This window comes from Propithecus coquereli, unplaced genomic scaffold, assembly GCF_000956105.1.
Source record: "Propithecus coquereli isolate 6110/MARCELLA unplaced genomic scaffold, Pcoq_1.0 Scaffold9, whole genome shotgun sequence".
NCBI lineage: Eukaryota > Metazoa > Chordata > Mammalia > Primates > Indriidae > Propithecus > Propithecus coquereli.
The window spans coordinates 14,602,809-14,617,866 of record NW_012155284.1 but is presented as its reverse complement, the minus strand read 5'-3'; the positions used below and the strand labels follow the sequence as shown (position 1 = coordinate 14,617,866).

At 38.3% G+C, this 15,058-nt stretch overlaps 1 protein-coding gene across 1 annotated transcript in view; it reads right to left on the bottom strand.

Moving 5' to 3' along the window:
* Positions 1-957: 957 nt before the first annotated feature.
* Positions 958-15,058, bottom strand: part of SGTB (small glutamine-rich tetratricopeptide repeat (TPR)-containing, beta) — a 79,185-nt gene continuing 65,084 nt past the window's right edge. Inside the window, exons 5-10 of the mRNA XM_012664555.1 lie at positions 9,663-9,767; positions 5,832-5,970; positions 5,665-5,727; positions 2,826-2,863; positions 2,498-2,581; positions 958-1,069 (exon numbers count right to left, since the gene is read on the bottom strand). Coding sequence (XP_012520009.1) covers positions 958-1,069; positions 2,498-2,581; positions 2,826-2,863; positions 5,665-5,727; positions 5,832-5,970; positions 9,663-9,767 — 541 coding nt within the window. The remainder of the gene's footprint in view (positions 1,070-2,497; positions 2,582-2,825; positions 2,864-5,664; positions 5,728-5,831; positions 5,971-9,662; positions 9,768-15,058) is intronic.

Sequence of the window (15,058 nt, the reverse complement as noted above, 5' to 3'; positions counted from 1 at the left end):
AATGATTACAGAGAATTACATGAACAAGCAATGTTAGTGACAGATGTGTTTTTTTATCTATCAAATAATTACTAAATTTTTTAAAACTCAGTGTTTATGGGCACATAATTAAATGCCACTTAGAATATCCTTAAGACCAAGCCTCTGGCTTATTTAAATATAGGTATATTTGATAGTTTCCAAGGTAAGGTTACCACTGGGGAAATTGTGATAATTAAGTCAGTTATATCACTGATCTAACCAGTGCCATTAAGGATTTCTAAATGTATTTTATTACGTACTTAGCATAAGTGGGCACGCTAATGTTATCCATACCAAACTGCAGACAAGATGAGTTAAGATCTACGCAGAAAACCTGAGCATCCTACCTTTGCTTTGTATACATTCACATTATTTTTTCTTTTCAAACCATCCATTGCACTGAATGCTACTTTCTACCAGCTCTTAAGATTCCCTGTCATTCATCAGAACAAACAGCATTAAAGATGATACTGGCTCCCATGTTATGTATTCATTACTGATAGCATTTATCAAAGCTAAACCTAGATAACAAATGTCTTCTCTCCTGAAAAGCTGCTCAATGGCAAGTATCCTTCTTCTAAACCAGCATGGGAAACCTTTTGGTCATCTCCACTCACAAAACTTTGCTTAAAGGAATTCGGAGCTAAAGAATTCACCAATAAGCAGCCCTACTGTTCAATAAATACACTCTGCTATTAAGTCTAATATACAAATATGATAAAAGTTTGAAAATGGAACTTTGTTCCAGTGCTATATTGGCACTTAACATGGCTACTGATCATTCGTTTCCAAAGAAGTCACGTTATGCTCAAGTCTTTCAAAGATCAGATATGGTGTTTTGTTTGTTGTTTTTGTTTGGGGGTTAGGGGTACTATCTACAGGGAATACTTCAGAGCCAGAAACCACTTGCATTCTGGGCTAAGGTCCCTGGTCAAATCAGGAATGCTCTTCAGTGCTGCTGCTGAATGATCTGCTCCGGATGTGATTTCTCAGTTGCTCTATAAGTTCAGGATTCTGTTGTTGTATCTGCTGAGCAAACTGCTGTCCCCTGTAGTAAAGAGGCAAAGTAGTATGAACAGGGAATTGCCAGTCACGTAGTACCCACACAAAAAGAACTGCAGAAAAAGAACTACCCAGAGGGCGCTTTTCTATAAAAATAAGTTTTAGCACCACAACTTTAGTATCTGCAAGTTTATCAATGCCTCTGTATAGCATTATTACATTACAGTGTTCTTTATAAGAAACAAAACACCCAAGCTAAGAAATGAGTGCCTGAATTAGGTGAAATCTACCCGGCTAGTGCTTAATCACAAATAAGCAAAGGGCTAAAAACATGCTTTTATTGTATGTGCTCAAACACAATGCTTTTGTAGTTAAGTCTTAATAGTCTCTCATATGACATGTCAGTTTGGGATGCTTACAGAGGTCACCTAACAACTAATTTTAAAAATGCAAACAAGTTTAACCCAAATTCCTGAGTGTGGCACTCTCAATTGCATCATTATAACCATGCCACTTAAAGATAATTCTAAAAATGCAATATTCTAAGCGGTTACATGGTCCTGATCACAAACAACAAATGATATTTGTGGCTTCATATAAAATTTCCAATGACAGCATCAGACACATTCAAAAAACAAAGTATCTTAAGTAATCTGGATGGAAGTGAAGCTAATGTGCTCAAGTAAAAGATAAAAGGACTTTAAGTGTTGACAAGCACTGAAAAAGTTTGAATAGTTTCCTAAATTGTCTGAACATTAAAATATGTAACATGATTTTAAAGTATGTTTGTGTACCTAAATTAATATAGATTTTAAGTAGACAATTGAATTTCATCTGCACCCGAGGAGTTACTTTTTCTTTGATCTTCGTTGGGAAAAATGGGGGATAAACTGCTTTATATATGAGATCACAATATATTTAGGCATATGATTTTTACAGTTTCTCTCCATGCCCTTGAAAGTACCAGGTTACCAATCCTTAGGACCTTCTGTACATAAAGATGATAGTATTGGTATCCCCACTTAAGAAACTGAGGACTCTAATTTCATACTAACATAATCAAGTAACAAAAAATTAGGCCGCAAATCAAAAGACTAAATGTGGACCTAGTTTTTCCATGGATGCTCTAACACCCTTAGTAAGTCACCAACCTGTACATCAGTTTCCTTAGCTATTGCATAGGGATGTAAATTATCTATTATTCTAATATCTCCCTCACCTGCCTTATTGAGATGGTAGGGAAAAAAAAAAAAAAAAGCATATTGAATACATAATTACTTTCCTCAAGAGACAGCTGGCCAGACAACCCAGGTCTGGATCCCTTCCCTTCAGTCTGGTAAGTGATTTGAAACTATGAACTACTTTAAGATTTGGTAACTTTAAGGAGGCCAATGAGCCCTGGTCGCTTACCTTAGAGACAAACTGTAAAATATAAAATACATTTCCACTATTTCAGTTTTTAAAAAATACTTACGCTTGGATGAGGCTTGACAGGTCAGTGAGGCCCCCAACTCCAGCAGCAGGTCCGCCAATGGCATTTGTCATCATTCCTGACATTCTAGAGTATGCAAGAGACATATCACTGGGACTGGCATATATTCATAATAAATAGGATAATTGGCCAAGGAAAAGTAAGTAAAATATACTCACATTATATAAGAAGTTAAGCCAAATGTGTGTGGCTTTAACTTAAAAATGACTGATATTTAGGGTAGTTTTATCATTTTTGAGCTAATGTGCTCAAATTAGAACCCTGGCAAGTAGAAGGGGGAAAATGTAGTAAGTTCCTTCTATATACTTACAGCTGTTGAACTTGAGGGTTCTGCATTAAACTTGCTGCCTGAAATTGAGAAATAGCACCTCCCATTAAAGGTAGTTAATATTCAGGGATTTTTAACAAAGATTTTTTTGAATAGAGGAATGAAAGCTAAACCATGTATATACTAACATTTTTGTGGAGTTTTAGTGTCCTATACAAAGTAAATGGAAATGTAAAAAGGAAGAGCTACTAGAAAAAGTGACAATAAAAAGACTTTGCAAGGATAAAGAGATTACAAAACACTATAAATTAAGGTTATTGACAGCAGTTTACTTACTACTACTGTTCAGATCAATTAAGCTACAAGGAAAAATAGAAACTTTATAGTTAAAGAATCTCCAACACTTGAGAGGGTCCACTCTACCAGAGTACTCTTAAGAGATGTGACTTTGCTCCGTGGGCCCAGTAGTTTCAATCCTTCCTGTACTTACGGTGGGGTAATTATATGCACACACACTTTTAAAACTTCTTGAAAGCATACCTTTTTTTTTTTTTTTTTTTGCCTCAAATTGGTACTGTCAATAATATCCCTATAAAATTTGAATTTAGTCTCAATCTTTGCAGAGAGTACTTAATTTTTATTTGCTGACCCTAAATGAGGTGTTGAGCAGAACCACTGCTTGCTTTTATTACCAGAAAGATAATTGTTTGACTTGCAAATAATTCAATAACTTTCCTCAAGTCTCAGTCCAGATTGGTGCCTCTAAGCCTACCCATGAGTACTATGGGAATTACATAGAAAAAGCAGGATTTATGAGCTGTAAACATAAAGCATTTCATTTCACAATCCCTTTAAACCTGTTCTATGAAAGTAGTTCTTCCCCTTCTCCCAGAATCTAGGACCTAGAAGTTTAGAACAGATTCTATGACTTTTCTGGTCACTTTTAAGTAAGCAGTCCTCCTGTCACTGTAAATTATAAAATGACCGCCAGTTCAGTAATTAATGACTCAGTGTAATAACCAAATACATAAAAGTTCATTTACAGGTAAAACGTTTCCTCTCCCCAGCATGGGCATGCTAGAGATTGGCCAGTTGCAAGTGGCTGCTCTTTTTCCAATAGTGCTTCTACTCTTCTTTCCTCAGCTTCGTGACCTAGAGTTCTGGCCCTCCGGGGTCAGGGTCACGTGGAGGGAAGAGAGGTAGAGGGAGCAGGAGAGTTCTTATTTGATGATTGGTACTATCTTACTGGTTTTGCATTGGTGCTCTTTGGGTTTGCAAGGTATTTAAAAGTACCCTGGTTCTCTCAGGGGGCACTTTCTGAGACATTTTCTTCAGGCACTTCTTTCATCCCCATCCCCCTGGGGATTTCTCATCTATTCTCTCAGAAGGGTAATTTACTCTCTGGATGAATGTTAGGACTTTCCCTTCAGTCTCTGGTTCTTAGCAGTCCTCCAGAGACTCTCTGTGTTGGGGTCTTGTCACCTTCCAGGAAGCCCTCCTGGGCACAGTTAAGACAAACTATCTCACCAGTGTGTGTGCTCACCTGGTCCACAGGAAACACACCTCTGCTCCACTGTTATCAACATAGTAACCACAGACACCAAACCACACAGCTAATTCTGCCACTGGCTTCTTTAACTGGCAAGTCAGATATCAGTTCACTGGCTTTCCTACTGAGGACCAGAGAGAAAGCTCTCTAAGTGGACCAAAAGAACCCTTTCTCAATGGGCTTGAGATGAGGGCAGGCCTCCCTACTTCCTTCAGACATGGAGCACTGAAACTCCAATAGCTCTCTCTAAAAATCCTTTTTTAATCTTTGTCAATCTGACCCTTTTTAAACCCTTTTTAAGAGGCACAAAACATGTTTTTAACCCCCATCTTTTGCAACTCCTACACGGTGGTCTCACACCTTATTTTGGTACATAGCAGCTTTGAACCTAAGCCAAATCTAAAACTAAAAGAATTCCATTTTCACAACCTTTTACAATACCATAACCTGAGATTTCTGGAAATGGGTAACCATGTTTAAAAATGTCACAAAACCTACCAAAAAAGACATGTATTTGCTAGCATGTAGGTAGGAAGACTGACTCAAATTTGATGAGGGGGAGAAAAAACCTACCAATTGTTCAAAAGACTTCTTTATTTCACTGGGAATGAGTCATCTGTGCAGTCTGTGCATTTCAGTTCAACTGAAGATTTAATGAATGCAAGACACATTTTTTGAAGGAAACAACGATGTATAAGAACTCATTCCTGCCTTCCAAGGGCATACCATGTGGTAGAATAGTTTTCGTCCAAAGTATACAGTGTTTACATGCCCAGGTAACATCCTAGGCCCACTAAATCAAAGTTACCACCTATTGGACCACAGCATGTGTCTTTTCAAAAGGCCCATAAGTTATTTTGTTGGTTTGAAGAATAGAGTACATATTTATGAAACATATTAAAAGCACAAAGAAACTCTTAAAATAGAAAACAAGACAGACAATGCTAAGGGGCCAGTTTAGGGAACCACTATGGCCAAATACTCAGACCTCAATTGTTAGATATCTTCCTAGGACCACTTTTATGTAAGAGAGTAGTTTTTAATCTTTCATATATTTGCAAGCCCCTGTGCCAATCTGATGAAAAATATGGTTCTCTCCTAGAAAAAATGCACATATACACAGCTATACAAATTTATATATATATGATTTTGGGAAGATCTATGGGCTTTCCCACAGTACACAGACAGGTTAAGAACCCTGCCATACCCTTACATCAACACTCTAATATGACCACCACCACAAAAGCTCTCTTATTTGTTTCTAAAAAGTTTTGGAACTACATAGCTCTATGAAAAATAGAACCAGTAGAGCAGAAAAGAAAATATACTCACCATACTAATGAAGGCTGGATTATTTATCAAGCTAGCCATGTCAAAGCTCAAGCCAGTTCCAGTCTATAAAACAATTGTATCTGAGAATCAGTCCAACTACTACAATTTCATTACAATAAATTGTGAGTGACAGAAAATATTTCACTCATTTGGCATTAACAACTTACAGGACTAGATACCTCTCTTAACTTCTGTTCTGCTATTTTCAGGTTGGATTTATAGGAATCATTTTCAGGATCAAGATCTAATGCCTTTTGATAACTTGTAACTGCTTCTTCAAATTTATTCATGGCAGTGAGGGCCAGCCTGAAAGGAATACAGAGTAGAAGATATGTGATTAAAGAACATCAGGACATCCAAAACATAGTCAAACATCTGTCTTGGCACTCAGTTCTAATCTGCATGGCATTTAATTTATTCCTTGTATTATGGTTCACAGGATTATCATTAAAATTCCCTCTAATTCCAAGATTTTGTAAGTCTGAACTCTCTCCATTTTACTTACTGACAACCTTGGCTGTCCTGTGAATCATGAGCTTAATGCTTAGAGATCAACCTTACCTACTCTTCCATTTTTTAAGCCTAATATGTGAAATAATTTGCTGTATGAACCCCTAGAGTGAGCTCCACAAAAATGTGAGCTGACTAACAAGCTGGTGGTTATCTAAATCCGTGATGCAGCCTGAGCAACGCAGCTGGACCCCGTCTCTACAAAAAATAGAGAAATAAGCTGGGCACGGTGGCGTGTGTCTATAGGACCAGCTACTCGGGAGGCTGAGCCAGGAGGATCGCTTGAGCCACTGCACCCAGCCTGAGACGCTATTTTAGATACCGAGGATTCTACAATGAAAAAGATAAAGTTCCCGACTTTAAGACAATTTCATTCTACCTGGGGGAGAAAAGCAACAAACATGCAAATTAAAAGGGCAATATTAAAGGGAATGAATAGGAAAGCTGTTCATAATTGGCCACACTGAAAAGACCTGAGTGATGTGAAGAAAGCAGCCATATGGAAATCAGGAGAGGAGCATTCTAATAGAAGCAGTGGTACACACAAAGGCTCTGAGGATGCAAGCTTGGTATGCTTAAAGTACACAACAAAGGCTGATGAGGAAAGACTGTAGAAAACAAAGTGTGGAGAGATGATGTCAGAAAACAATTAGGTACCAGATCATACAGGGACCATTGTTTGGAGTTTGGACTTTTTTCTGGCTATAATAAAGTAACATGATCTGCCTGGGTGTGGTTTATGCCAGGAATCCCAGCACTTTGGAAGGCCAAAGCAGGAGGATTACTTGAGACCAGGCGTTTGAGACCAGTCTGGGAAATATAGCAAGACCCCATCTCTACAAAAAATTTTAAAAATTAACCAGGCACAGTGGTACATGCCTATAGTCCCAACTACTAGGGAAACTGAAACAAGAAGATCACTTGAGCCCAGGAGTTTGAGGCTGCAGTGAGCTATGATGAGGCCACTGCACTCTAGCCTGAGTGACAATGAGACCTTGTCTCTTAAAAAAAAAAAGTAACACAATCTGATTTGTGCTTTAGAAAGATCACTCTGGCTTCTAGGCAGAGCATTGACATGGGTGGGGGGTGGAGTGGAGGCAGGGAGACCACTTAGGAAGCTAATGCCTAGGTAAGAGAAGTAGTTTGGACTAGGGCTACAAGTAAGATAGCAATCAACACTTGGATTCACAATGTACATGGAAACTAGAATTAATAGGACTTACTGATATAAGCACTTGAGTGCCTAGGTAAGAGAAGTAGTTTGGATGAGGGCTACAAGTAAGATAGCAATCAACATTTGGATTCATAATATACATGGAAACTAGAATTAATAGGACGTGCTGATATAAGCACTTGTGCCAGGTATAATGAGAATGAAAGATGACTCCCAGGCTTTTGACCTGAGTACTGGGTAGATGAATGACAGTATGATTTACTGAGATGGGAAAGATTTAAGAGGGAAATAGAGTTCTGTTCAAGACTTGTTAAGTTTAAAATGCCTGTTAAACATCCAAATATGGAGATGAGAAATAGTTAAATATATAAGTATGGATTCAAACATAAACTTAGGAGATCCAATAACAATTATAGTTGATTCTCAGTCATAGAAGTTATGTTCTATAAAGTCACCATGAACACTGAAACAGCAAATTATCCTAGGGGAAAATTATCCTAGGGGAAATACAGGGTTAGGTTCCTGTGAACCTCTGGTCACATTTTCATCAACCAATCAATACATAACCTTGTTTTATGTGTTTCTGTTTTAAGAAACCTTATTTAATATACATATTCTTTTTTTTTTTTTTGAGACAGAGTCTTGCTCTGTTGTCCAGGCTAGAGTACTGTGGTGTCAGCCTAGCTCACAGCAACCTCAATCTCCTGTTCTCAAGCAATAGTCCTGCCTCACCCTCTCCAGTAGCTGGGACTACAGGTGTGTGCCACCACATCCAGCTAATTTTTTTTTATTTTTTGTAGAGACGGGGTCTCATTCTTGCTCAGGCTGGTCTCTAACTTCTGAGCTCAAGTGATCCTCCTGCCTCAGCCTCCCAGAGTGCTAGAATTATAAGCGCAAGCCACCACACCCAGCCTAATGTACACTTTTGATTCATTAGCATTGAACTCATGCCAACAGCACTAACTCCAGTCTGAATGAAACTTATTTCACACATCTATTTTCTCCATAAGGCACATTACAGCCTTTTTGCACTTACGAACACTAGACAACATTTTAGCCTATATTTGGGGGCCACTGTAAACAGCAAAATCGCAAACAAAAGGCACAAAATACAAAAATGTAGCAATAAATAGACCTCCAACATGAGAGCCAAAACAAAAAGGCAGAGCATTGCCTAATTCAACCTCAGCTGAGATCTTGCACATCAGGAGACTCAAATTTTTCACTGTTTGTGCAAGCCCATGAATGCTGAGGTCTGATGGCAGGAGAAGATGGATGCCCCAACTTAAGCGGAGAGAGTGAATTCACCCTTCCTCCACCTATTTGTTCTATTTGGGCCCTCAAAGGATCAGATGGTGCCCACCCACATCGGTGAGCGTGATCCTCTTTACTCAGTCTGCAGATTCAAAAGCTAATCGCTCCTAGAAACACCCTCACGGACACACCAAGAAATAATGTTTTGTCAACTATCTGGGCATCCTGTAACCCAGTCAGGTTGAGAAAATTAGCCACCACAGTGACACAGACAAAAGCCTGATTGGAGTGAGCTGAAGAGAGAATGAGAGGATGGAGTCAAGATGGCAAGGGAAGACAACCATGAGGGGCTTTGCAGAGGAAGAACTGTGAAATGAGATGGGAGCTAGAGGGAAACTCTGGGTAAAAGGATGGTTCCAATGAATGATTTTTTTATGACCTTTCGCATGCTAGTCATTATCATCTATTAGAGATGGAAAAACTAAGATATGGAAGATAAAGGGGATAATAACAATTGTAGAGTCCTGGAGGAAAAAAGGCATTCTGTGTAGATACAAATGCAGGTAGATTGGTAGATCTGGAAGTAGGAAGATGAGTTACTTTTCTTCAAAATGCATCTGTTTTCTCAATTAAGTGTAAGGCAAAGTCATCATCTGAGTTGTTAGGGGAGGAACAGAATGTGGAGAAGGTAGTGAAATTCTGAAGGGAGAGGAGGAGGTATGAAACAGTCACATCAGAGAGTGGAAAGGTGAATGTAAAAGGAAGTGTAGTAGAATTGTCTGCCAACATTGAGTGCTCGTCTGAGGTTTGTGGTCATGGACATGAAATGAATCTCCTAAGAGGGTTGTATGATTTTCTCCAACAACCAAATCAGTCATCAAACAACTAATCATCTCACTCCCAAATCACAGAAATTGCAGTCGTTTCCTCTCTTACGTTTTATTTATCTTTTTATTAGTTCAGAGGGTACAATATTAGGCAGGAAATTCAAAACCAAACCATTAAGAACAGTATATTCAATACTACCTTGTACGACTTTGAACATTCTCCCAGAACTTACCCCATTCTCCCATACGCCTTGCTGTACTTTGAATCAATTGCTATTGCTTTTTCACAATCCTTTATCGCATCTGTATAGTGACCTAATTTGCTTTGAGCAGCAGCCCTAAGAGAAAGAAGAGATTTTTATTATAAGCAGCTTTCGAGGCATGAATTTACATTTTCAGGTACTAATGAAATTACATTTCCTTGTCCCAACTTGTAGATCATTCCCAGTAAAGTTCTAAGCAAACTAAGATAATTATATAATCAAATGGAAAAAAAAAAGCTTAGAAACTTCTGTTCAGACAAAAAAAATATGCAGGCTGTCTTTCACTATTTGCTTTGCTATAGAAAAGACAAATATGCAAGTCATACAACTAATCTACCTCCATACTGCCTTTCTAATTTGCCCAAACTGAAAATGGAAAACAATAGGACATCTGAGGTTCCACGGAGGCACACAGAGTAAGTGACTGCTGTGAGTGACTACACAGAGTGCTGTGCTGTTAACTAACCACTTTCACAGAAGGGTTAACGTGCCAGCAATGTTCCAGTCCTCTGGCACTTTCTCCCATTCATTCATTTCTGAGGCGGACTAAACTTTACTTCTTTCAGTCTTCCAGAAGTCCTCGGAATCTTGCTCCTCAGCAAAAGGTCGAAAAAGCCAACTTTGGAAAAAGAACATTTGCACAGACTGAAATCTCTGTAACTGTGACCTCTCCTCAATAAGGCTTCCATTATTAGGAGTAAGAAGAATTAACTCAGAGGAGAAACTGGAAAGGAGAAAAGCAGCTCCAAGGTCGATGCTCAGAAGACAGTGTGGGTGCCAGCAATCAGGAAACAATAGATGGCTCTTGGATCAGGACTGAGGGCTCATGTCTCGCAACTACAAAGTAGAATGCTTGTTGCATGCAGCCCCTGTGCCTCAAATGCTGCAACTCCAAGACCGGGCACCCTCTCTAATAATAAAGGTAAGGAAGCACTCTCTGAAAAATATTGCTTGTGAGCCCAGAAATTGACTTAGGCTCCTTCATGTTCTTAAGTCTATAGACAAAAGTCCCACGCTACCCGAAACTCTCTGACCCCTTGGTCCTCTCCCGCTGCAATATGACAAGCACTGCTCTTGCTACCTTTATTCTTCTCTCTTTATCCACATTTGTTGTTTTAATTGTCCTAAAAAACTTTTTGTTTAAACACCTAGTGAATCATCTCTCTTCCTTGAAATTAATCAATGGTCATTTCTTCCAGGAACCTAGCTGGACTCTAACAGGCACACATGGAAACAATAAGACTGATTAAAACACCATCTATCTTCCAGTACCAGTGAGGGTCCTCACTGATGCTCTGCATTCCCTAAGTATCTTCCAATCTCCTTCTGTCCATTGAACTATAGATGAGAATTATCTAATACTAATTTCTATGTCATATCAAGTTTACTAGTGTACTCCACAAATACTGAATGTGCATAATAATAGATCAATTATTTGTTAAGGGAGGAACAGAACGTGTTATGTAAAACCAATCCTGGACAGAGCTAAAAGTAATACTGCCAATTCTGGAAGTTGAACCTGGGAATACAAACCTAGCTCACTGCTACCTCAAACTCCTGGGCTCAAGTGATCCTCCTGCCTCAGCCTCCCAAGTATCTGGGATTACAGGTGTGTATCACCATGCCCGGCTAATTAAAAAAAATTTTTTTGTGTGTAGAGACAGGGTCCCACTATTACCCAGGCTGGTCTCCAACTCCTGGCCTCAAGCAATCCTCCCACCTTGGCCTTCCAAAGTGTTAGGATTACAGGCATGAACCACTGCACCCAGCCTGAGACAGATTTTTTTTTAATGATTTTATTACATATTATAAGCATAGACACCGGCAGGGTCAGGGGCTTGTCCACAAAGTGAGGATGAAATCTATACTAAGACTAGATCTTATCTCTAATTCATTAGGCAAGGCAATCCTATATCCTCATTCTTTCAGGCCTAGAATCTGATCTATCATTGATATCTCATTTCTGTAAATTTGCCAAAGGTGATTTTATAGAACAGCAAATCCCCCAATCTCACTGCTTTTCTGCCGAGGGCCTTTTTTTCTAATCACTTTATGCACATGTCTCCATGCACAGAATCATGTATGAAGGGTAAAAGGGTTATTAATGGAAGGATAGAAGGAGGGAAGTTCTGAAAAAGGGGAGAAAGAACTGTGGTTTACAAAAACAGAAACATCTATACCTAAACATTTGCTAAATGCCTTTAGGAAACTGCAAGGTAATACTTGTCTTTAGAAACCTGAATTGTGATTTTTAAAATATAATCAGAAAATGAATCCCCTATACATAATACATAGGACTTAGCATACTCTGAGCATCTTAAATGTTATATAGCAAAAGTTTTCAATAATACCACATGGATTGTATTTTATGTTGTTAACATATGGCTACATTCATGATATAATGTTAACTGCATATTTTTAATTGCATTTCTTTGTTTAATTAAATTTTATCTTTAATAAATGTATACTCATACCTTCCCAATACACTAATTCTCATTCTACAGGTACACATAACATTACCATATATTAAGATTATCTAGCAATTTTAAGGTGAAAAATAAAAACTTACCTGTGTGTCTAAATCTGGCTGTAAATTAAGGATGGCAACTGTTCCATCTACTTTGTACAGAGCAATTAAGGACCATTTATCTGACCTGTTAACCTTTGCTAAATTACCTCTAGCACAAAATTCTCCTAAAATGACTGAGAACAATGCCAAACAAGTATAATTATTGTTCACACACAAGTCCTTCAATTGAAAGTTTCCATGATGTCTCCTGCCCTCCATCCCACTACCACTCCATTCATTCTTCTCCAGATTAAATATTTCTACTTATTCATTCAACTTATACACCTACTGAGGTCCAGCTTATGCACAAACACTTTTCCAAGAATATGGATACAGCAATAAGCAAAGTAATACTGCTGTCCTCAACAGTGCTTAGATTCTAGTGAGGGCAGGCAGGGCCTGACAGACTACAAAGAAAAGATGCTTTGAGTCTAGCTTTCAACCTTTCTTCATACAGCACGACAGAGACACTTCTCAGATTAATTATAAAAATTTTGTTTACTAAAAGATAAACATAGTTCTTTGCTTCAGTTAAAAAAACTTAAATTTGATAGTGTAGCATTCAAACAAACCTGTTTTAGCAGTTTATATGAAAAAGAGGTATGGGTTTTGTTTACTTAATACTCAACATGAAGTAACAGCATGACAAGAATAAGATATGGAATGTACAACTTCCAAATAATTAGAAATAAAAAAAAATGAAGCAAAGAAAATTCAACCAGTCCAATAAAAGTGAGAAAAGGGCAGGAGAAGCCAAGAAAAAGGATGCTTAAAAAAAATAAGATAGTAGAAAACAATTCAAACTTATCAGCAACCACAAAGTTGCCCATATAAAACTGAGATTGTCTTGAATGTCATGCTGTACTATAGAAAAACAAGAAACAAAAAAACAAAACTAAGGTTCTCAACTTGGATACAAAAGATATCACCTAAAACATAATCACACACAAGTTGAAGTTAAAGAAAGAAAGACAATCAGACAAACTGAAAACCAAGCAAAAGCAAGCTGGTGATGAAACATTAATATCAGCCATAAGGCAAAGAACATTAAGGATAGAAAGAGCCATTATTTATTAATCATCCTTTGTGATTTCATTTTACATGGCTCAGAAGTGAAACCTACAGTAAGTCTCATTCTCATCCTATGGGGGTGGGTGGGAATGGGGTAAATGGGGTAGAAATGGGAAAGAGACTTCAAAAAGGATGAAAAGCAAACCACCTTCAAACTGGGTAAAACAGAAACAAAAGATCCTAACTGTATAGCAAGAAGCAAGAATTCAAGTAACTTTCAAACGCAGTATTCTGAATATATATCCTTAGTGAGATGTATTCTAAAAGAAAAGAAAAACTGCAAAGAAATCCTGCAGTTTACTTAGTAGGCTTGTTAGAGGTGTAATGTTGGTGCTGTGATTCCAACTGAAGGAGAGAGCAAATGTGTAAATATACTGGTGTTACTGGAAAGCAGGGTTTTTTTCAAGTCCGGCCACTTGGTGGACTGTTGTCCTGGTTCTTTGGCTCCTTCCTTAGAAAATTCACAAGCAGGGCCAGTGAGACAGAGTGACCACAGACAGGAAGGAATTCCACACAAACAGCTTTTATGGTAGAAAAGAAGGGAACTATACAAAGCAAGAATACGTTGCAGAGAGGAACAGTCAGTCTCCAAGAGTGGAGAAAGCCGTTGAGGACTCCCAGGTGGCTTCCTTTTATTGGCCTCGTCCAGGGAAGGGCTTGCAGGAGGTGTGGGATGTTACCAGGTGACTGATATACATGACTGACAGGTGTTCTTATAACAAAGCTGCAGCTCCACAGCTGTGTCTGCCTCAAACCCTCAAGTTCCTGCTCTTTGCGGTTGTTGGCTGTGTTTTCCCACAGTCCCTTCCCCCCTTCTCTGCCCCTATGAACCACCCTCCTGGCCTGTATCTGCCACCTGCAGATTTGGTCCCTGCCTAACAGTTTTCACTCTGGGAGAAGGAAAATACAAATATAAAATGGGGGAAGGTGAGGGAGAACTCTGTGACACTGGAATGTGAATTGAAGGTCTCTGTATAAATTGATGACTTTTCAAAAAGTATATTTCCTAGCTCTGTCCACTGACAGGACCTAGAAGCAGTAACACTTGAGTAGCAACAACCAAGTCTTGAAACCAGGTCTTGGTTTGCAAATACCATCCACTAAAAGGAACAGAAACTCCATGGAGAAATAGGTGAGTTCAGGTCTAAGGCAGGGAAAGTACAAGGCAAATCTGGAATACCTTGTTGTCTCAGAAAGCAAGAAAGCATATTTTTAAAATGAAGTTACATAAAAGGATAGGCAGCCAGTTTGAAGGAGCTCCACTAGCCAAATGTGAGATAATTTAAGTGCCAAAAATAAAAATTATGGTAATTGATTATAACACACTGAACAGTGAATATAAAAAAAATCATGAGTCCAAATGAATACTCAAATTATACTCAAAAAAAGTTGCAAGGGGAGGAAGGAGAAATCAGAAAAGGAGAAAAGGGAGGAAAGCTACTCTTTATAGAAATATGAGAGGAGATATATACAGAGGGAATGATAAAATTAGAAAAATCACCCTTTGCAATTATCAATGTTTTGGGGAAAGATCATGAACAGACAATAAACATTTCAGAAAACATTGTACGGGAACAATCTTTTATTCACATGATCTGACCCCACAGATTACATATTAATTACCAAAGGAATAATAGATCTGATGGTCACCACCTTAAGATATCAAACTGAGAATAACCATTAATGGGACAGTTTGAAAACACGTGCTTCCTAATATAATGCACTA